The sequence below is a fragment of the Myotis yumanensis genome, unplaced genomic scaffold, assembly GCF_028538775.1.
Source record: "Myotis yumanensis isolate MYYU_CA2020_CCGP unplaced genomic scaffold, mMyoYum1.0.hap1 SCAF_2, whole genome shotgun sequence".
NCBI classification, from domain to species: Eukaryota; Metazoa; Chordata; class Mammalia; order Chiroptera; family Vespertilionidae; genus Myotis; species Myotis yumanensis.
In genome coordinates this window covers 117,259,531-117,284,171 of record NW_027223753.1, presented here as the reverse complement: position 1 = coordinate 117,284,171, position 24,641 = coordinate 117,259,531, and the positions used below count along the sequence as shown (strand labels likewise).

The window sequence follows — 24,641 nt, the reverse complement described above, 5'->3', positions numbered from 1 at the left end:
AACCCAGTTGGTATAGCCAGTATTCTGGCACAAGTAAATCTGCATATATTCCTCCATCTTCAGTTTATACTCACAAACACCCAGAGCCATCTCAGATAATACCATGGAGTGCTGAATATTTTTGCAAGCTATTTTAACATGTTGAAAGAACAGTATAAACACATACAAGATGCGACTATATGGTAATAAAATGAATCTTGTGTGGCATGAAGGTTTGTTAGTTTGGAGCCAAGCTCTGGGCTGTTCTACAGGAGTTGCTTATGACATTTCTCACTAATGGCTCATGCTGCCACTAAATGTTTGCCTCTATCTGCTCCAGCCTTTGGGAATGCAGACATGCACTTGCATGTAAATTAATAACTGCAGAATCTAAATGAGGGACCCAGAAAAGACCTATCATTTTCTGAGTCCAAAAGGAAAAAAAAAGACCTCTTTCTAATTGTATATTTGATCAGAGTTGTTGTTTACAAATGTATAAGAATACACTTATTTTATGGGAAAGAATGCTTTATATGATTCAAATTAAATTGGGCCTTTGTTTTTAATGATTTCACTATTTACATTAAACTGTTATTATCAGCTAGGGAGAAAACTAGGTGTGGAAACTTACTTTCTTCATCAAGGAGATTTTCAGCAGCTGATAGTAACCTCTTCCGGTCTTCTGGGTTTTTAATGTTTAATTCAATGAGATGACTCTCTTTTATATCCTTTAAATCTTCTAGGGTCTCATAACCATTGAGCAAAAGTGTTGATGAGTATTCCTGTGTGGGAGAAAAAATTATGTATAATATGAGTTAGTTGGATTTAAATACTTTTAATTCTCTGTAGATTTATAGAAAGTGTAGAAATGCTTATGGAAGCCAATAAAACTTTTGCTTAACTTTATTTTACTTGTACTAGTTTTCCACATATAAACTCTAGGGCATTTAAAAGAGTTGGAGGTATAATTCTGACATTCTGGAAGGACAAACATAGAGAAGAAATAATTACCTTACGCTATACAATGCTAGATAATGGATCAATTAAATAGCTGGATCAGTCATCCTATTTGGCACTTTTTCACTTCTCAAATTGCTAAATTGACAAAACTAGAGTGCCTTAAGTTTATAAACAAAGTGCTTTTTTAAAAAAATATATTTTATTGATTTTTTACAGAGAGGAAGGGAGAGGGATAGAGAGTTAGAAACATCAATGAGAGAGAAACATCGATCAGCTGCCTCCTGCACACCCCCTTACTGGGGATGTGCCTGCAACCAAGGTACATGCCCTTGACCAGAATCGAACCTGGGACCCTTCAGTCTGCAGGCTAATGCTCTATCCACTGAGCCAAACCGGTTAGGGCAACAAAGTGCTTTTAATAGAATATATTAAAGTAATATTTTTGAATCTACATCTCTTATTTGCTTGATTGCAAAAAACAGCTACCCTCATTAATTTCTTGGGGTAGGGTAAAAATAAATTTGAAATAGATGCAATTTAAAAGTGGACTTAGGCCCTAGCTGGTTAGAGTGTCAGCCTGACAACTGAAGGGTCCCAGGTTCTGTTCTGGTGGGTGGGGGGCGTGAGGCCCAAGTTGCAGGCTTGATCCCCACTGGAGGGTGTGCAGGAAACAGCTGATTCTCTCTCATCATTGATGTTTCTGTCTCTCTCTTCCTTTCCCTTCCTCTCTGAAATATATATATATATATATATATATATATATATATATATATATGTAAAAGTGGACTTAGGATTTTGGTTATAAACCGAAGGAATCCAAGGCTTTCTATTTAATTAAAAGTTTTATTAAGCTTTACAAAAGTACTGTGGTTGGAAAAAGTATTGTTTCCTTTCCTCAGCACATATATCTTGTCCATCATTTGTACCAAGATATACTAGTTTAAAATTCCTGGGCTTTTGATTTCAAAATCTGTATTTTATTTATGTAACCTCTGTTCTAACAGCATAAAAATTCAAAGTGAAGTTTAATGCTTTTCAACTTTCTCAAAAATTCCTCCCATTTTATTTGGTTATTATTTCAATATCCTTATTTAGTTATTAAAATCGAATAAGAGGAAGTATGAAAGTTTTAGGTAATCAGAAAAAGCTTATTACTAGCCCTTTAATGTTAAAAAAACCCCACAAACAAACAAACAACAACAAAAAAAACAGTAGCAATTCTTTTAAAAATATCCTAGAAGGAACACCGAATTAGGACAGAGAAAACAGAAATTCCCATTCTGATATAACCAACTAACTGAGGGTTCATGACTAAGTTATTTCACTTCCTTAGACCTTGGTTTTCTCATAGGTCATGATAAAAACAAATAGGGAAGCAGGATTCAAACTTGTACTTCTTCCAAGGAGCACCCAATTTGGGGCACCAGTAGTAATGTAGGAAGACCTAGGCAGTGTGTCTACAGACAAGATTGTAACTAGATAATTCAGGACAAACAATTAAGGAAAGTTCAATTAGCTATTGCCTTAATGAATTTCAAAAAGTATCAAAGTACTACTGTGTTAACTTTTAAAATGGATTGCAAAACAGTAAATTGAGTGAGGCTAGGTATATTGTATATATACACTATTTAACACGGTAGATATTTTGTTAATATATGAGAAAATAATTTTATTATAAATATAGACAACACAGTTTTTTTTTAATGCAATTATTATGCAGGCTTAGATCACTATTTCCTAACAAATTAGTTTTAAAAGAGTTATATTTACTTATTTTCCTTTGACTTGCTTTTGATCTCTGCTCTAAAGAAACTACAATTTTCATTTTTTTATTTCAAGTTTCTGGTATCATTGTAATTAGCTAGTTGCTAATATTAGGAAAGAAGCATAAGGGAGACCAGACATTATAGGCCTGTTAATTGGGCAGCTTCACCAGGAAGCTGCAACTTCACACTCCCCAGGGAACCACAGGCCCATTTCCTTGCAGCTTATTGGGGGATGGAATTGGACAAAGCGGAAGATGAGTGCATGCACAGTGAATTGGGGTGTCACAGGGAAAGTGGCTGTCAGTCAAGCCTGGGGAACCATGAATTGACTAGAGTAGGGCAGGGCCATTGCAAACCTGCAAAAATTTGGGACTATACAATCCCCTAAACAAAAGGAGTTCATGTTCTCTCTCGGCCCTCTTGTTCCTGCTTCCTTGCATTAACCTGTGTTTCCTACATAGCCAACGGCCATGTGGACCCCACATGTAAGGGACTGATGAACTGTATCTGGGAGCACAAACTAAGCTAGCCTGATGATGGATTAGACTGTGTCTCAACCTAGAATGGAAACTTGGGATACTGGCTTTGATTTTAGCCCTGCTAAAAGCAAAATGGACTTCTTCTGAGGAGGCTAAAAGGCTAATTCCAATGTAACCCTGATATTTGGGGTGGGGGGGGGGGGGACTAGCAATCTAAATCTATGCCAGCAAGCTCAGTGTACATTCTTGATAACCTATAATTAAGTCACTACCTCTTTCCCAGAAACTGGTTTTGCAGAACCTGTTACAGAGGCCATAAAACTGTGAACAGTGCACTGCCCCGGAGGGAGGGTTATTAACGCTGGCGCCAGGCCAGACCATCAGATATGGCCTGGAGACCCCCAATACCTGGGGGCCTTCTTGCAAGGCCCGTGAAAAGGATCAGAAGTATAATCCATATTTGCGGGAAAAAGACTCCAGGAAGATATAAAAGAGAAGCCCCCTGCATGTTACTTTCCTCAGATTTGGAAAGTTATTCCCTGAGTCCACCGGCATAAATAAACAGTGTCACTCCTTTTCTCTAAAGCATCGCTTGGTTTTTCTCTAATCTTCTGCAACACTTCCTTGGAAGGACAAAGCAAAAGGGGACCTTGGAAACTCAGGTGTTTAATTGATCAGAAATAAAGCTTTCTACAATACCACGTCCGCCCCTGCAAGTCTCAGAAAATTCTTTTTCTGGGGATATCACAAGAAACTCATTCCCACTAGCAACCTGTAGAGATGTGGAGATCTTTACATTGATAACATCTGGATTTTTATTTTCATTCTTTATACTTTCTTTATGATTCTCATTTACATGTTTCCTCTGGGTCATTTATTCTCCTAGCTATTTTTTTTATTTTTCACTACACTTTCTCAACATTAATCTCTACAGTCATTGCTGAGTACCAATAGAGTTTAGTCCAAAGGATATTATATCAAGAACCATTCTAGCATAATAAAAGTGATAAAGAAGAAATAAGAACTGTTCTTGAAAAACAGATTTTCCTTTGCTGTAAGTCATGTATTTTTTAACAATTCTGTTCAAACAGTAATCTAGTCTCTTTAATTTTTCTGTCCATATGCCAAAAAAAATCCAATAGGCCACATGTTTGCTAACCTGAAGGTGAATCCTCTCTAAGAATTCCTGCAGGGTCTTGGATTTTTCTCTTCCACTCCTTCGGCGTGTCTTTATTTTCCTGGGGGCTGATTCCTCTTCTGAGATGACATCCACATAAATAAATTTGAAGTTTCCCACCTTATTGTTTAACATTCCTGTCCACATCCCCATTGGTGTTTTGCAGATGATGTCTATGATGTCACCTTTCTGAGGACAAAGAAATATGCAAATCAAATTTCAGAGAACTCTGGTGCTATTGTAGAAAGAATGGAATAATAGAAAATAGAATAATGAGGGCATTATGCTAAGATGATTCCAAGATAACAAATAAGTATAAGAGGAAATTTCTTTTAAAAGTTTGAGAAAGCCCAGCTGGTGTGGCTCAGTGGTTGAGCATCGACCTATGGACCAGGAGGTCATGGTCAGATTCACAGTCAGGGCACATGCTCAGGTTTTGGGTTTGATCCCCAGGGTGGGGCATGCAGGAGGCAGCTGATCAATGTTTCTCTCTCATATTTGATGTTTATATCTCTTTTCCCCTCTCCCTTCCTCTCTAAAATTAATGAAATATATCTTTTTAAAAAAAGTTTAAGGAAACTATTTACTAGTGACAACGAAGAAAACAACATGTTGAAGAAAATATCCTACATGCATTTGATGACATGTTTTTGTGTTTGGTATCCTATCAATTTGTCAACTTTTATTTGTAGAGCACAATGTAATTTGCAAAACATTTTTGCACAAATGAAGTCATTTTATGCCCACAACACACATCTTAGTACATATACAAGGTGTCATTGTTTCTATAAATATTATAGAAAAATAAACACAAACATTAAATAACTTCCCAAGAGCTTATAGGAATTTAATGGCAGAACCAGAACTCAAGACTAAGTTGTCTGAACTAAAAAATGATGATCTTTTCACTCATCCTGTTAAAGTACTATGTATGTAGCAAAACTCAAGCTGCCATTCCTGGAGGGTCTCCCATATTAGGGAAAGGAAGAAAGAGAAATCTGTGATTCAGTTTGTGCCTCTAGTAACTGAAATACTCATCCACAGTACAAAATAAACACACCTAAATTATTGCATTCATATAACATAATGATAGTGTTCAGAACTTTGTACATACCAAATACATAATAAAAGTATGTATGCACTAAGGATAAATTGTTACTTAATTATTCTAGAGATGACAATTCTTAGATCAAGCTCGCCTACAAAGTTTGGGTTGAAGTATCAATGAAGCACATTGGGATAGACAAAGAAATTGGTCTTTTTCTTTATTCGAATATGATACTATCTGGTTACACGCTGCCAGTTATTGGAAGAGCAGAAAACCCCACAGGGGTAATTATTTGTAAAGAAAATGGATATCTATGCAAATACAGTGTCTACATTTAAGAGAATAGTTATCTCTTGAGATATAACTTTCTTTCCCAGAGAAGACATTATAGTTTCTGATAGTTTTGCCATATTAGGGATCTACCCCTAAATAAACAAAGCCTTTAGTCGGCTACGAAGAAAATGTTTTTCTGCTGCTCTGTGAATGTATATTCTAACATCTAAAACACAGATTTTATTTGTGAAGTAGAATTCAATATGATTAAAAGATCTGGGCTTTCTGATTTATAACTGTCTGCCTCTCTGACCCTATGAGCTTTCATCTAGCTCTTTCCTGCCTTTCACTATAAGGGCATCAAATCTTAGGCTCGATGGGATCAGCTAACCAGTCCCAGAAAATCTCCAGAAGCTCTGAAGGGAGTTTCTAAGTATGGCAGCCCTCTGCCGCATCCTTCCTAGTATCTTTAAAACTTGTAAAAATTGTACATTCCAGGAAAGGTCACCAAGCAAAGACTCAATGTCATTTTGGATAAGACCCTTTTGGAAACATTAGTATTCAATTTTCAGTGGTAACTGGGATTCTTATTGTGTCTTACAAGTTTTCTGCAAGCATCACCTTGGGCAGCACCAGAGGTAGTGAACTGTCACAATACTGTAGGGATGGTGAACAGCTATCCTGAATCAAAATGTGTTAATTTTATTCCCTTCTACTCCCCTCCTTTCCCCAAAACAGGAACTAAGAAATGACTAAGGGGCCAATTGCAGAGAATAATGCTTTCTTCCTCCTCCAACTGAGCTTGCTCAGATTTGATACCACAGGATGGACAAAGAGAAGAGTTGTGTGCCTTGAATGTTAAATGATAATATCAATACTTCATAATTTATAAATATTGGTTAACATTGGCTTGGTGCTGACAATATAAAAATTCATAAATTCTGTCCTTTTAGCTATATAGCACTTTGTGTTACTAAAAGGAATAATTTGACATCTATAAAATATTTTAGCACTAAGCCTTCTTCTATTTGTGCTGTTGCAACCAGCTCCTCCCCTTAAGTATAAGCAGGATAATGAAAATGATGGATTTCTCCCCTGTGATTATGTTGTGTTACATGACAGAAGGGACTATACAGATGTAATTAATGTCCCAGTCTAGTTAATTTTGTAATTATCTGGGCGTTTCTGACTCAATCTGGTAGAAGCTCTTAAAAATAGAGGTGTTTGAAGCATGACTGAGTGTTTCTCCTGCAGAACTTGCTATAGAGAGGGCCGCGGCCGGCCGCCTCCAGGAGCTCAGGATGACCCGGGGTGCTTTCCAGGAAGAGAGCATGAGACTCACTCCTACAACCACAAGTAACTGAATTCTGCCCGCAGCCAGTGAGCTTGGAGGATGACCCGAGCTAAGGCAAGATCACATTTCCAGCTGGCACCTGATTTCAGCCCAGTGAGACCTTCAGCTGATGAACCATGCCCCAATTATGACCTTCAGAACTATGAGATAATAATACATCTGTGTTGTTTGAGGCCCCAAAGTTTGTGGTAATCTGTTACACAGTAATAGAAAATGAATACAGAGGATAAGGGTAGGAAGAGGGAATTCAGGAGGGAATATCACTGGTAGGAAGATGTTTGGTTACTCAGAGTAACCAATTTAAGTACTGAAGTTGCCCCAGACAAGTCTGGTTCCCAAGGCCTTTGCTCTGCTGGACTCTTGCCTAATATCTCCACCTTTTCTCCCTCTCCTTTGCTTTATTATTTTCACTTTAGGAATGATCAGGCAGAGCTGGGCACCTGCTTTCAGGAAAATGTACACAATCCTTTCTTCTCTGATAGGCTTTGATTATGCATTATCTACATAACAGCAGCTTATGCTAATAGCCCCAAGGACTGATCCCAACTCTGCCTGGCATGTTATGTTTAAACTCTTGCCACAGCAATCTGGTCTCCAGTTCTACTGTTGGGAAGAACAGACTCACATCCCCTCCCCCCAGTTCTCACTGCTTGCCCTTGAGAAACAGATCACACAACCAGCACTGGACACACCATACAGAATGCAGATGTGTGCGCACACACCTTGATTTTGAGGGAGTCAGTGTCATAGGGGCTTGGCGTGAAGTCGGTGTGCACTCTGGCACGGCCACAGAATGGTCCAGAGTAGGGGCCCTCATCATCGAGTCGAAAGCTGTCCCGGTTACTTGTGCCATCTGAGCAGCTTGTGATTCCACCTGAAGAAGGCAAAGCAGAGGTTAACAATTCTCATGGAAAGTTCATAACATTCTGAACCATCACCTGGAACCACTAAGCAGGGACAATGCTGAAACATCAGATGCCATCCTCCCTCAGAGGTTCCAAGGACCCATCCTGTTTCTGCCTCCCAGTCACTCTCCATCAGCGACCTCTGTCCTCTGAGCCACTTTGGACCTTTCTCCAGCCAATCCGACCACTCTTTCCTCAACCACTAACCCAAATATCATCCGACTTGGGACAGTGTTTTGAGTATGGGTACTTGTTAAAGAAGCAGATAGTGTAAACTTAACTCCCTGTACAAGCCAAATAATTAAGTTTGTACATATGGCTTTCAAAAATGTTCTAAACTGGACTTTTTAAAGCTGCTCTAAATCCTTGCTCTTTGGTCTTCTTCCTTTATGACTTTGAACCTCAGGGGATTAAGAGGAAAGTGATTCTATTTTGATGTGTGACTGGGGGCAAGGATTCTTTCCAGTGGAAGTCACTCTTAGTGTCCCCCTCTCAGTTGTCACTTCACTTTCTCCTTCAGTGGGCCTTTGGGTGCTCAGTTCAATGACCGACAGCCTCAGTTTCTCAACCATGAACAACAATAATTGTGGAAACAAGGTCAAGACCCTTATGGATGCTCCATATTGTATATGAACTGATGTAGAAGAAGGGTAGTTTCTTTTAATTACAGAAGTAAGTTGTACGTAACAGCTAAGTGAGCCGCCGTCTCCCCACACCTCCCTTCCATGACCACCCTGGGCCCTGGTTTTCCCTGGTACGTTCTAGGTAATAAAATTCTTCCCACATTCAGCATCACACTTCAGAATTTTAAAATTGCCAGCAGAAATGAATACTAATGATATCTGAATTTCACACATGCAAAAATATAGCCTTCAAATGTTTCTGCAGTTGCTTTTTTAACAAAATAACTGTTGAACAGCCAATAGGAAAATAGGAATAAAATTCAGGATATTTGAAACATCTGGTCTTTGCTATCTAAATTCAAATAACAGAAGAAGCTGATTTAAAAGGAAATGAAAAATAAACTGCAAAAACATTTAAAGGCCCTTACCAGATTAGAGGGATGTAAAGCAGTGTAAAGTGGCCTGCAATAGCAGCAGTTCCCAAATATTGTAGCAGGATATGTGACTGAATCCCGAGTGATTGATCTTCTTAGGAATATATCAATGTTTTAAGAAAATCCTCTTTGATCATGTGATGATTTCTTTTTGTCACCCAATTGGTGATATTCCTACTTTTTAATATTTACATATTACTGTACTCTTTACCCACTAATGCTGGAGGGGAACTTAAATGTCAGAATTGATGTAAATGTCCTGCTTTATCCAGAATTTTTTAAGGAAAAAAATGGAAAGGAAGGAAAAAATGAGAGAAGACAGGAGAAGAGAGGAGGGGGGAGGAGGAAGGGACATGGGAGAGACAAAGAGAGAGTGAGAGAAGAGAGAGAGAGAGAGAGAGAGAGAGAGAGAGGGAGGCAGCAAGGGAGGAGGAAAGAAGGAAAGAAGAGATAGAGAACAGGATTTTATTTATCTGAAAACTGTAAGTCATTTTAAAAATACCGACTCAATATAACACTAGTTCTCCCCAGCATATGTTTTTATTTTAGGGATGCAGATTTAATTACCCAACATGATCTTCTGAGGCATATCCCCAAGGACACTTCTGACAACAGTGTTAAACGTTTCAAAATAGTACATAATTCTATCTAATATATTAAGTAACATTTTAAACAATAGCAACACTTTAAATTCAACACATCAAACATTTTTTTACTATTTATCTTATCAAGTAGCTGGAACCTTGTTGCTAATCTGAGAAACCAGTCCCAGAGAAGCAAGTCTATTGTTTTCAGTTAATTTAACCCAGACCTCCCATCAGGAACTTGTTCCTGATTCTGTAGCCTTACTTGATGAGCTCCACCCACTGTAGAGACTATCCATGGAATCGCTGGCTTTGAGGGAGAGCTTCTCTGTGTGAATCCCAATAACCGGGTCACTGTTCCGATACGGGAGGGCATCCTCTCCATCATCCTCATCCTTCAGAAAAACATATCAGAGGTTAGGGTAGATCATTGCTTTCCCTGGAGATGCTCACTGTGCACATTGGTTTAACAAACAAGATATAGTTCAGCAATAAAGGACTTAGGAATACATCAATGTGAAATATGAGTGTCATTAATCTTAATTTCACTTCTTGCAAAGAAATGTATAGTATTCTTTAGATAGAACATTTCTCATTATGGAATTCAACTTAAATTATAATAGTGCAATTTGTAAATCAGGATGAATATTGTATCAAGATTATTTAACCAGAAATGTTATATTATTGACATCTATGCTCTTTCTGTTAAAGACTTTTATTTCTTTATGTATGTGCTCTTTATCCCCTATTTACCACTATTACTAATCCTTTGAGATCTGACATTAAAAGTTTAAACTCTGCATAGTTATTTCATGTCAGTGTTTGCACCCCATGAGATCACTAGATATGAATAAAACATGCACACTTCACAATTTTAAAGCAAAGCTTTACAAATCTCATACCATGCTTGCTACCTAGTCAAGTGAAAAGCAAATCTTGCATAAATTTAGAAAGACAGACAATTTCAGAATAAATTACATCTGCTTGAAAACATCTCAAATGTTTTCCATATTTAGATAGTTTGGACAAAACCTATAAATTTCTTAATATTCATCAAAATGTAATTTAATAATCCTAATTTTTGAGCATTTCTAAACATTAATAAAACTTCAGAATATACATTTGATTTATACTCAGTTTGATTCTCTGTTTTTATCCATTCATTTAACCTTTTGTTCAGTCATTCAACCCACATTTATAGAACAGTTTCTAAGTACCTGGCATTGTTTTGGGAACTAGGGATACAGTGTGAACAAGGTAACAGGATTATTGCTCTAATGAGGTACATTTTAATGTCAGACAGTGTGTGTGTGTGTGTGTGTGTGTGTGTGTGTGTGTGTACTGTTTGGGGGAGGCACGTGTAAACATAATAGGGAAGAAAAAATCAGAGAATAAGTGCTATAAAGGACATAAAACTGGATGATGCTGGGAGATTAGCTACTGGACTTAGGGTTGGGGAAAGTTCAGTTAATTTAGAAGGAGCAGCCTCCAGAGACCTCCTTCATAAGGTAATATATGCTCTGCATTATTGACCTGAATGATGAGAAGCTATAACTTATGTGAATATTTGAAGACAGTTTTTCAAGCAAAAGGAACAGTGAGATCCAAATAAATATACTCAGAATTAACTTGGGTTATGCAGGGGGAAACAACAAGAAAGGAGAGTGTGAGAATATGATCTAAGAGAAGTAGACTGGAGGCAGAGCACCACATGAGGTGGCCATGGAAATGTGCCACTCAGACCTCTTGCTGAGGTGCCCTTCTTTACTGACAGCCCCAGCTGTTGCCCCTCTGTCCCACCACTGTGTTTGCATGGAGCTAGCTCCCTACCAACGACTGAAACAGTGGGATGAGTTGAGTACTGGTTGAGTCCATTCTGGTGGGATGTGAGGGCTCCTCTAATGGAAATCTATAGCTCAAGGAGAGAAAGCAGAGCTAATAAGGGAAGTTATGAGAAATAAGGAAAGCCAGGAGAATGCCTAAAAAACTACAAGGAAAGAGAATCTTTCATATGTAATGGAATCACCACAAAGTGAAATGCATCTGAAAAGTAATGTAAGAAGAAAGAAAATTGGCCTCGGCAGCACAGAGGTCAGCACTGATTGTGACAACTGTCTTGGGAGTCCTATTGAAGGGGGCTCAACAGAGAATGGATTAAACATGTAGATTAATGGAACAGAATTGGGAGTCCAGAAATAAACCCATATATTTAGGATCAATTGGTTTTCAACAAGAGTGTCAAGAAAATAAGTAAAATGGGGAAAAATTGTCTTTTTAATGAAGTGTTGGGACAACTGGATATACACATTCCAAAAAATGAAGTTAGATTCCTACCACACACCATGTAGAAACATGAATGAATTATACACTAAAATTTAACAGCTACAACTAAACAACTCCTAGAAGGAAACATAGGGGTAAGTCTTTTGAAATTTAAACAATGATTTCTGAGATACAATGCTAAAAGCACAAGTGATGAGAGAAAAAATAGATACATTGCACTACATCAAAATTGTAAACACGTGTGCTGCAAATTATACCATCAAGAAAGCAGAAATAAAATCCACAGAATGCAAGAAAATGCATGAGATTGCAAATAAGATATCTGATAAAGGACTTGTATCCAGAATATATCTTAAAATACTTAAAAGTCCATTAAAAAGACAAGCCCATTAAAGAGTGGGCAAAAGATTTGAATGAACCTTTTTCCAAAGACAATATATAAATGGCTAATAAGCGCATGAAATTATTTTTAATATTATTAGTCTTCAAGGAGGTGCAAATTAAAACCACATTGAGATTCTACTTCACACCTACTGGGATGGGTAGTATAGAAAAGACAGACAATGACAAATGTTGAAAAGCATGTGAAAAAATTGGAAACCTTATACACTGCTAGTGGGACTGTAAAATGATGCAATTGCTTTGGGAAATAGTTTTCCATTTACTCAAAATATCAGAGTTGCCTAAGAGAATGCAAAAAAATATTTCCATGCAGAAATTAGCAAAAATCCTGTATAATAAAGAGCTAATATGCAAATGGTCATCATGCCCTCATGCCATCACACCGTAATAGCTCAGACACTTAACCCTGGGGAGAGAGGTATGGGGAGCAACCGGCACAAATGAACTCACGAGGGAGGAATGGGGACCAGCCAGGCTGTGGCCCAGGCAAGGGACAAGCCACCCACCCCGCAGTCCCGGGCACCTGCAGCTGTGGCCTGGATGAAGCCACCTGCCCATGGTCCCCTGCGGCTGCAGCTGGTCCGGGTGAAGCTGGCCCAGGTCCTGGGTGCCTGCAGCCAGCCAGAGGGAGGGAAGCCAGGGTCCCAGGTGTGGGGCGAGGCAGAGGCAGTTAGGGGTGATCAGGTCAGCAGGGGAGCAGTTAGGGATGATGAGGCTTATAGGGGAGCAGTTAGGGGCCATCAGGCAGGCAGGCAGAGGTGGTTAGGGGCGATCAGGCAGGCAGAGGTGGTTAGAGGCGATCAGGCAGGCAGGCAGAGGGGTTAGGGGTGATCAGGCAGGCAGGCAGGCAAGCGGTTAGGAGCCAGTGGTCCTGGATTGTGAGAGGCAGTCAAACATCCCCTGAGGGGTCCCAGATTGGAGAGGGTGCAGGCCGGGCTGAGGGACCCCAGCCCAGCATAAACTTCATGCACCGGCCTCTAGTATATTTATACATTATATTTAATAGCCAAAAAGTGAAAACAACCCAAATGTCCATCAACTGATGAAAAGATAACTTGTGACTTATCTATAAAATGGAATATTATTTGTCAATAAAAAGGAATGAAGTACTGTTTTCTATAACATAAATGGCATATGTTTCTCACATACTACACATGTGATCTTTTTGAACTTCAGTTTTCTCTATTAAAATGGGAGTAATAATACTTTCTTCCACCTAACTTATGAGCACAATTATTGAGGAGAAATAGATGTTGAAGTCCTTCATAAAGCACAAGCATTTCTATATCTAGAAGTACATGCTAAATGTTTTAAGAAAAGTTTAATAGAAAAATACAAGTGATTAGCAGAGTACACTTACCTTTTCCTCAGAAAGGGCTTTGATGTACTTTTTACCCACTTTTTTCTTCATTGTCCAGGAAATGCCTCTCATTTTTTTGCCTAAACCTCCTCCATGATTTGAATTTTTATTTTTTTCTCCACTTTCATTTATAGGCTCCCCCTCAAACACCTAGTTAGAATTGTTTGCAAAAGACAAGATAATAAGCAATAAAAATCATTTTCTGAAATTACTATATAACACAACATAAGACAATGTGACAGTATAATTAATATATTTTATAATGTAATATACACCTACAATCGGCCCCCCAACCCCAATCGGGGGCAGGGCCCGCTGGCCAATCACCTGTGGCCCCTTGCCCCAGTTGGCCCAGAACTGATCAGGCCCTGATTGGGGCGGGCTGGCCGGACAATCTCCCGCCATCTCCTCCTCCCGACAGGCTGGCCTCGATCTGCCTATTGGGGCCATGCAAGCTGGACCCCACCCCTGCACGAATTCATGCACTGGGCCTCTAGTATATCTATAATTATATGTAAAAATATATTACACTGTAGTATTTACAATTATGTAAATGTTGATAGAAAATATAGCTATATACAAGTTTACCTATAAGCACATATATATAAATATATAGATGTATAAAAGGGGATATGTATAATATATATGTATAAAAGGGTATATCTTATACACACATGCATGTATAGAACTAATAGAGATTTATGAAGTCATAAAAGGTGTCACTTTATTTTCATTTTTTGTCTAGAATATCCATTATTGAAATTAACATATTTTAAAATATTATAGATAGATGTATATGAGAATCTAGAAAGTATTTTGAGAAATTATATCCAAAAAAGGGATCTAATTCTATATAGAAAACAAAGAATACAGATACACTAGTTCGAATGAATAATTAAGAAGTGAATAAAATCTGAAACCTATTGCTTTAAAACAAATGTATCACATGCAGTAACATAGGAAGCTTTTCTTAAGCTACATTTAAAGTGTTCATGATTTGCAAATGCATATGGAATGGTCACCTCTGAGATATTTCAGTGCCGATGGCAGAAGTGTGAGAGTGTAATTGAGTATCCATATGCTTTCCTTAACAAATTTACTATTAAGCTATTTAACCATCTCCTAAATTAAAGGAATTAGAACTTAAATAAAATTTAAAATATATATTGTTTTATGGTGGAACTGCTCAGAAAACTTGGGACTGTCTGAGTCACATTAGTGCCTAGCATCGTGCTGGGAGTAAAGAACTCCCCAAAAAGCCTAACCGGCCATTGGGAAGGCAGAACGAGAATTTAAGAAGAGAATTATAACTTAATGTAATAATGTTTGTTTATTTATCACCAAAAACATGGAAGGCTATTTTAAACATATTTGTGTTTTACTATACTTTACAAAAGTGTTGTTGGCTTTATAATGTTTGTGTGTTTGCATATAAAAACATAATAAATACCTCAGTGGAATCATCTGGTTTTGATACGGAATTATTCCGAAAACGATCAAAGCTCCCGAAGCTGCTGCTGCGCTAGAAAATAGAAAATGAAGGAAAAGGAAAGGAAGTTTAGGATTTGTGACTTTCACTGATAAAAGTGCAAAATATAGTATGGTTTGGTAAGCATCAGTTATATACTTGAAACCGGTATAATGTTATTAACCAATAAATTCAATAAAAAGGAAAAAATATCTCTGGAATAAGGACATTGAATGTATAACTATTATTATAATTGTAGTTGTACATTTGATCAATTATCTTCATAGGTTTTATGTTATAGTGGTACACACCTTGGAGAAAATCTGTTAATTTTTTATTTTATAGTGTTAATTTTGCTCATATGAATGGCATGTATTACTAACCCACCAAACAACTAATAAACAACAAAACAAAGAAAACATCTGAGTAGATACAACATTATGCTTCATGAAGATCATATTAGTCAAAAAGCAAAATGAAAATAAGCACAAATATATTTTCCACTTCTAACTCTTGCTAAGTTTAAATTCGCTACTTGATGTCAGAAAGAGAAAGCATACACATAGACCTATAAATAAACTGAAAACAGCACTTAGTTATGCACAGCCTAAGGTTTGAAATAAACCTGAATTTTCCCACATTTAACATGGAATTACAATGAGATCTTAAGTCAATTTCATTCACTGGCTGTGAGAAAAAACTCAATATGTTAATAAAAGACTTGTTCCCTTGGCTACTTTTTGTCCTGTGAAGATAAATGTTTATTCTTACGCAACTCATTTTAGGAAGGTAACTATAAATAGTTTCTGATATTCTCCTAAACATATTTACAAAAATCTTTAGTCATTGAGTCAAAAAATTGATATTTCCTCACTCTCTGTTTAATTTTGTACATTGTTTGAGAAGGTAGATATTTAATACTGTGTCCTTAGATATCCACAAATCCTAAGAACATGTTCTGTCTTAAGAACTCCATCTTATTTCAAGCTTATATTCTCAAAATAAGCTGGTGGTACCAAAACATAATCTGGTGATTAGAAAAGTTAATAATGGGAACCAGTAACCTAGAAAACTTTGTCCTTTCAGATGTCACAGCCCACTTTAGTTCAAATGAGCATCACAGACTTTTAGTCCTTACAAGCACTCTTATACTCATCTCTCCCTAATAGTTATCTTTAAAACTCTTTGTTTCCATTTTAAATGAGCTGAAATAAAAAGATCCTGACATGTGGCAAGGGGTTAGCCCTTTTGCTGACTTGCCACCCCTGCTGAACGAGCCCTTCAGCTTATGGCAGGAGGAGAAGAAAAAAGGGCTGAAACTGAGAACCACACTGGAAAATACAGTCTTCTAATGCAGAGCTTACTAACCTAGAGTGACTTCCCAAAGTATTAATCACTCTAGCGTGCCGAGTAAGTGTTTCCACCAGGCTATCATTGTCCAGAGATCAGAAAAGGGAATTGATGTAATGTTGTACAGCTTATAAACTATTTCAACACAGGGAAATCTGTTACTCTTTTATATACTTGAAACATTCGTATGCATTATTGGAGCCTATGCTTAGGGTACATTTGTAGCCTACATCCAGCCTGCATCCTGCCTATTAACTATTAATGAGGGTTACAGCATGGTTTCCACCATGGATAATGGGGTTATGTGGCCCAAGAGGGTACGGAATAGGCTCACTTCAGCATTTCTCTACACTATCTTCTGCCATTAAGTAATCAATAGTCACCACCTTTTAAAATTAATCCCCCCTCATTATATCAATAAAGAGAAGCAGGTTTAGGAGTAGTGGTTTAAGAAAGCTTCAGGACTATTACTTTGGATGTGTCAGTCATCTTATTATGATTCACTCAACAGTTTTAAGCGAGAGGAGTATAATAGCAATCCATGCTAAGATATCCTTAAGAAGCAAATCTATGTATTTAAAATGACATTTTAAAAATTTTATTATTTGATAAGTCTGAAAGTTGGTAACTTTCTGAGATGGTTTCCTGATGTATAGGTTATGGTTTATAATAAAAAAGGGCTAATATCTACATTGAGTTATGGACAATGCATAAATTATCATTTCCATTCCTATTAAGTTTCTGATGAAAAGGTGAATAATGTGGAAGCAAGTTGGCTTCATAGATAATAGTCCTTTGTAAATGAGAATGTACTGGAATATTAATAATGGTGCATGGCATAATTGTAATGGATTAGATTTAACAAATATTATCCTGTGACAGAAGCTCCCATCAAGACAGAACTATCTACACTAATAAAAGAGAAACATGGTAATTGGCGTATGACCGCTACCCTTCCCATTGGCTAATCAGCATATCCTTATGCAAATTAACTGTCAGCCAAGATGGCGGCCGGCAGCCAGGCAGCTGGAAGCGAACAGGAGGCTTGCTTGCTGCAGTGACTGCAGACTCCAACGTTCCCCGCCTGCCTTGCCGGCCTCTCAGCTGGCAGTTTGAAACATTCTAACAAATATAGCCGGCTGGGATCTCAGAGCTGAAGTTATACATTGTTTCGATTATAGAACCGAAACAAACCAGATATGAAGCCTCAGAGCTAGAGCCAGAGCTAAAGCTGGCCCAGAATAAAATAAAAAAAAGGAGCGGTTGGGAGCTTCAATCAACAACCGCCAGCCTGAAAGCAGCCCTCAGCCCCTCACCCAGACTGGCCAGGCACCCCAGTGGGGACCCCCACCCTGATCCAGGACACCCTTCAGGGCAAACCAGCCGGCCCCCAAGCCTCTATCCTATATAGTAAAAGGGTAATATGCCTCCCCGCACTGGGATCAGCGTGACAGGGGGCAGCACCCAAACCCCCTGATCGCCCTGCGGCTCTGTGTGTGACAGGGGGCGGGGCCACAACCTCCCTATCTGCCCTGCTCTGTTCCTGACAGGGGAAGGTGTCCCAACCCCCTGATCAGCCCTGCTCTGTGTGTGACAGGGTAGAGCCACAACCTCCCCATCAGCCCTGCCCTGAGTGTGACAGTGGCGGCACCCCAACCCCCTGATTGGCCCTGCTCTGTGAGTGACAGGGGGCAGCACCCAACCCCTTGATTGGCCCTGCTCTGTGCGTGACAGGGGGTGGCGCTGCAACCTCCCCATAGACCCTGCCTTGAGTCTGATGGGGCGGTGCCCCAACCTCCCAATCAGCCTTACCCTGAGCGTGACTGAGGGTGGCATTGCAACCTCCCAATCCGCCCTGCTCTGTGCATGACAGGGGGCAGCGCCCCAAGTCCCCAATTGGCCCTACTCTGAGCCCAACCAGGGGCTGCACCTAGGGATTGGGCCTGCCCTCTGCCACCTGGGAGCAGGCCTAAGCCAGCAGGTCGTTATCTCCCAAGGGGTCCCAGACTGCGAGAGGGCACAGGCCAGGCTGAGGCCCCCCCCTTTCCCAACCCCCGAGTGCACAAATTTTTATGCACTGAGCCTCTAGTCTATATATATAAAAGCCTAAGCAACCATTAAAACGGAATGACCAGGATGACTGGAACAACCAGAATGACTGGTCACTATGATACTCACTGACCACCAGAGGGCAGATGCTCAATGCAGGAGCTGTCCCCAGCCTGAAAGCTCCAATTGCCAATGGGGCCTCCTGGTCTCTCCCCTCTGCCAGCAGGCCCCATGGCTTGATTGGGGCTGGGCCCCTGGGCTGGGGTGGGAAACTGGGGGTGGGTTGCAGCAGATTCGGCCTCTTTCCCAGGGGGACTGAGAGACAACTCCCTCCTCAAGGCCTCCTGGGTCCCTCCCCGTCTTCCTCCGCCAGTCAGGAGGTGCCAATTGGCCCACTCCCCATCCACCGTGGTAGCAGTTGGCCCCTCCCCTTGACCCCTCCCTCACTTCAGGTGAGGCCAACCTTCCAGTCCCTCCCCCTGGCAAGCAGGTCCCAATCACCCAATCGGGGCTGGGTCCTGGACTGGGATGGGAAACCAAGGGTGGGTGGTGGTGGACACAGGCATTGAGAGAAAGAGGAGGGGGGGAGGCAGGAAAGTGGGGAGGCAGGGAACTGTGTGATGGTGGAGCGTGGACGGCGAGAGAAGGAGGAGGCGGGGAGGTGGAGAGGCGGGGAACCTGATTAGTCCCAATTGCAGGCCAGGCCTAGGGACCCCACCCATGCACAAATTTTGTGCACTGACTACCAACAGAAGAGTAACAAATAGAAATGCAATTTAGATCTTAGATAGTTCTTTGTTTCTGTTGACATTAGATCATATTTAGTCTTTAAATTGACTCTATAAATCTATAGTCTTTTGTTGTCCAATTAAATATGTTTGTAGCCCTGGCCTAAGTTGGTGAGGTGTCATCCTGTGCACCAAAAGGTTACAGATTTGATTCCTGGTCAGGTCACATGCTTGGGTTTCAGGCTCAATCTCCATGCAGTAGGCAGCTGATCGATGTTCTCCTCTCACATCCATGTTTCTCTCCCTCCCCCTTCCTCTCTCTCTAAAAATCAATAAAAATATTTAAACATGTTTGTAAACTGGCACAATAGCTGTGGAGGGTAATTTGTCAAACTATCAAGATTGCTTTTGTATTTGCCCCTTAACCCAGCACTTCCATTTCTAGACATCTAAACAAGAGATACACTTGTACACAAACTGACTTACACATCCACATTCATTGTAAAACTTTTATATTATCAAAAGCTGTAAAAATCAATGTTCATTGAATAATATATGGTGAAACAAAGGAATTGTGTGCTGCTGTAAGAAATTGAAATATATCTATTTATACTGCTATGGAATGATCTTCAGAATACAGTGTAAGTGAAAAAAAGTCCAGTGAAGAAAATCATATGTAGTATGCTGCAATTTTTCTAAGAGTGGAAATGTATGAGTGTGTTTTAATATGGCAAATATGTATTTTTCTTCTTAGAGAAATGGGACAAAATAAAAGAGGAAAGAAAATAGACTTATCTAAATATACCTTGTTTTGTAAATTTGATTTTAAAATAATGTAACTATTGCACATATTATATTTTATATATTTATAAACAATATGAAGTAAAAACCAACCTTAAAAATTCCAGATAAAAATGAAAACAAATGAGCCTAATTCCATATTTAAGTGGTGCTAAGAAAGAAGAATTATTTTAAGTGATATTAAAAAACAGTAATTTGACAAAAAAAGATGGCAAACTAAATTTTAACCTGTTGTTAGTAATCACCTTTTCATTCATAATATCTACACTAATAAAAGAGAAACATGGTAATTAGCGTACGACCGCTACCCTTCCCATTGGCTAATCAGCATATCCTTATGCAAATTAACTGTCAGCCAAGATGGCGGCCGGCAGCCAGGCAGCTGGAAGCGAACATGAGGCTTGCTTGCTCCAGTGACTGCAGACTCCAACGTTCCCCGCCTGCGCTGCCGGCCTCTGAGCTGGCAGTTTGAAACTTTGTAACAAATATAGCCGGCTGGGATCTCAGAGCTGAAGTTATACATTGTTTTGATTATAGAATGGCAAACAAACCAGCAGCAGAAGCCTCAGAGCTAGAGCCAGAGCTAAAGCTGGCCCAGAAGAAAAAAAAAAAAGAAAAAAAGGAGAGGTTGGGAGCTTCAGTCAACAACCACCAGCCTGAAAGCAGCCCTCAACCCCTCACCCAGACTGGCCAGGCACCCCAGTGAGGACCCCCACCCTGAAGAGTGTGTGACCAGCTGCAAACAGCCATCATCCCCTCACCCAGGCTGGCCAGGCACCCCAGTGGGGACCCCCACCCTGATCCAGGACACCCTCCAGGGCAAACCAGCCGGCCCCCAGGCCTCTATCCTATATAGTAAAAGGGTAACATGCCTCCCAGCACCGGGATCAGTGGAGCCGAGAGGCCTCCTGGCACTGGATCAGCGTGACAGGGGGCAGCGCCCAAACCCCCTGATTGCCCTGTGGCTCTGTGTGTGACAGGGGGCGGCGCCCCAACCTAACCCCCACACCCACAGGCCCTGCTCTGTGTGTGATGGGGTAGAGCCATAACCTCCCCATCGGCCCTGCCCTGAGTGTGACTGTGGTGGCGCCCCAACCCCCTGATCCGCCCTGCTCTGTGTGTGACAGGGGGCGGTGCCCTAACTCCCCTATCGGCCCTACTCTGTGCGTGACAAGGGGGAGCTCCCCAACCCCCTGATGGGCCCTGCTCTGTGCGTGATGGGGGGGGGGCAGTGCCCCAACCCCTTGATTGGCCCTGCTCTGTGCATCACAGGGGGTGGTGCCGCAACCTCCCCATTGTCCCTGCCTTGAGTGTGATAGGGGGCGGTGCCCCAGCCCCCCAATCAGCCCTACCCCGAGTGTGACTGAGGGTGGCATCACAACCTCCCAATCTGCCCTGCTCTGTGCATAACAGGGGGCGGTGCCCCAACTCCCCAATCAGCCCTGCTCTGAGCCCAACCAGGGGCTGCACCTAGGGATTGGGCCTGCCCTCTTCCTCCCAGGAGCAGGCCTAAGCCAGCAGGTCGTTATCTCCCGAGGGATCCCAGACTGCGAGAGGGCACAGGCTGGGCTGAGGGACCCCCCTTTCCCCCCCGAGTGCACAAATTTTTGTGCACCGGGCCTCTAGTTGGTTTATAATAAAAGGTTTAGGGACAGTGCAAACAAGTAATGATGTCAATTAAATTTGGAGTCAAGATTCTTAGTCAGAATCCTCACAATTCTCATCTTGTCACACCATAAACAAAGAAAGCTTTCAAAGCCTACTGGGGCCAAAGCAACACAGTGATCATATTGGAAATGTTTTCACTGGAGTAGACTGTATCAAAAGATGGAGTAATTGTATTACAAATAAGAATAATACCTGAACTCTATTAAAATATCTCAAAATTCATGAGTTCATGATGATATTAAAAAGAGAAAACCCAGTAGTTACCTTTGCAAATGTTACAGTTATATTATTAGAACTGGCAAGTAAAGGTAAAGACAAACATTTAATCTGTCTTTCTTGTATGAAATATATTTCAGAGTAACTACATACATAATGAAAAAAATCTGTTTCTCTCTATGTATGTTTATCCCAGCTAATCAATTAAGAATGATGAAATTACAAAATTACTATTTTGTAAACACCTACTGCAATAATGGATCCAGAAAATAATTATCAATGGCTACTAAAATCACAAAAAGAGAGGACTAGAATATATACTTCATAATAGAAGCACCTAATTCCACCAATGAAATATTCTTTAAAAAAAGCAATTATACCAACTTTATGTATCTTATTACTAGATTAAATAGGGAGACAGAGGATCATGTTAAATGACATGAAGAGAATGCAGTTGACCATAAAAATCTAGACAATGTGAAATCTACAGGACAAGTAGCCTGGTTATTTAAACTTATCAATAGAAATAAAAGAGAAAAAATAAAGTACATATCAAGAGCTTTTAAGAATGGTTCAAATATAGATCAAAGAAATTACTGTAACTAAAACATTCAAAAAATAACTGAGGAATTTTTAAATAAGTGGCTATTTGATGATATTAAGGAAGTATCATTTTTTATTTGTAATTTTAAAAATCCAGTGAAGGGCAGCAAGTGTGTGAAATATGTGGGCATAAAGAAGAAAACATGATTGGTCATTATTTAATGATTAACTGAATGGTGGATATATGGGGTAGATTGTGCTACTCTCTAATTTTACATATGCTTGAAATTTTCCATAATAAAATGTTGGATTAGCAAAAAAGAAATGTGCATATATAAAAGCTAAAAATTAATTAATAATGTGTGGACATGGGGTATATGGGAAAACTCTGTACTTTCCTCTCAATTTTGCTGTGAACCTAAAACTGTTCAACTGTTCTGAAAAAATTAGTCTTAAATTAAAAGAGTTAATGCAGGTGCCTCTGAGAGAGAGAGAGAGAGAGAGAGAGAGAGAGAAAGATGGTAGATGGTATTGTAAGTTTCTAAGCAATCAGATTGTAAAAATATCATTAGTATTACTTAGTTCATAGTTGTTTAGAAGTACTAGTACAGTTGTATTTAAAGAGAAAATAAAGTGTTGCTTTGTAAATTTGTGTTAGTATAACTAACTTTTTGATATAAATATATGTTTTTGAATTTCCTTTAGAAGACTATCTGAGTTCACATGGTAAAGATTACTTTTTTCCTTACTGTCTACTTGGTTTCCACAAAAGTAGAGCTGATCAAATCATTTAGGTTTTGAGCACGTTTGTGTGTGTGTGTGTGTGTGTGTGTGTGTGTGTGTGAGTGTGTGTTTCTACACAATGCAATGAATAGTTAAAATAATTTAGGAAGATTCACTTTATTTTTTGCTAGTCATATTTCCTCTCTAGTTTTCTAACAATTCTAATTACAGATGATATAAAGCTGGCAGAGTTCTTAGAAATCATCTAGTTCAACTCAATGAGAAAACGATTATAGGAACCAGAACTTTTAAAAAAATACTTTTTTTTCAACTCTCCACTATGTCATTCCATTACAAAGTTTTGATATTTTCTTTTACTTTCAAAGAAACTTGCTATCTGAGCAGGATGGAAAGTGTGGAAAGACTTGTTAGAAAGAATGGAACTGAATAGGCTTCTTAGAACAATGACCAGCCTAAAATTATCAACAGCAGAAAAGAATAAGGAAGTCTCCTTTTGAAAATGTAAATCATCCTTTTGACCAACACCAGAAAAAACTTGACCTTCATTTTCATTTCTTCACCACTCACCAACTTTGGGTCTTCATGTAAAATCTTACCTCCAGCTTGACTTAATATTTGTGTAAGGCACTGGTGGAAAAGTTTCAGTCTATTTCAAAGAAAACATTTGCATATGTGAGTCAGACATCCACAGTATTTTGAAAATACTGGAAAATTAAAAATTACACACACTTTTCCAGTGAGTTCTCACATAATCTCAATATTGCACAGAGAGCATTGGTTAGTAATATGCTCTAAAAGATAGAAATTGTCTCGGTGTATGTGGGTATATGAATATTTTATAATAATAGTATGTTAAATCTCAATAAGCTTATCAGCCTTTATCCAAAGACATTCGAGGTTTTAACTGTTCTAACAAACTCAGCCATAGAAATGTTTTGAAGAATGTGAAACAAATTTAACTGACTTAAAATAATCTGTTAGGAATGCTTCAGTGTTAAATAATTACACTATCATGTGGTGCCAATGGAAGATAGTTGTTTGGGATGTCAGGGGTGCTGAGGCTAAAAGACAACTAGAGCTGTGAAACATGGCCTTGCATACTTAATATTTTAACCTTGGGTAAACACAAGCCAATGCTCACATACATGTCAATGCTATAAATAATTTTAATGTACATCTGGACTCTTAGAACCAGTTAGTCTACTTGATTCGTCTGGCTCACTATCTTTGCCATCAGCTGCAAAATATCTAAAGGAAGTGCAGATTCTGACTCAACCATAGTATTTTAAAATTGTGTCAAAATTTCCATGGTAAAGCTTTACTTACAGAAGATGATGTGTCAACGAGATGTTTTCTGCAAATTGAAACTGCTTCAAAGAAAATTACCCAAAGGAAATAAACTAGAACTTAAAAAAATTAAATCAATGCAGAATCTCTAACCTGCAAA

The 24,641-nt window shown here is 39.3% G+C and overlaps 1 protein-coding gene across 2 annotated transcripts in view; it reads right to left on the bottom strand.

The window, feature by feature from the left end:
• The window catches only part of SAMSN1 (SAM domain, SH3 domain and nuclear localization signals 1), a 49,430-nt gene that overhangs the window by 11,104 nt on the left and 13,685 nt on the right, over positions 1-24,641 (bottom strand). Inside the window, exons 2-7 of one of the 2 annotated variants that reach the window (XM_070406001.1) lie at positions 15,078-15,149; positions 13,628-13,777; positions 9,848-9,977; positions 7,759-7,910; positions 4,344-4,550; positions 611-761 (exon numbers count right to left, since the gene is read on the bottom strand). In XM_070406001.1, the coding sequence (XP_070262102.1) occupies positions 611-761; positions 4,344-4,550; positions 7,759-7,910; positions 9,848-9,977; positions 13,628-13,777; positions 15,078-15,149 (862 nt within the window). The remainder of the gene's footprint in view (positions 1-610; positions 762-4,343; positions 4,551-7,758; positions 7,911-9,847; positions 9,978-13,627; positions 13,778-15,077; positions 15,150-24,641) is intronic. The other variant, XM_070406002.1, reaches the window with a different exon arrangement.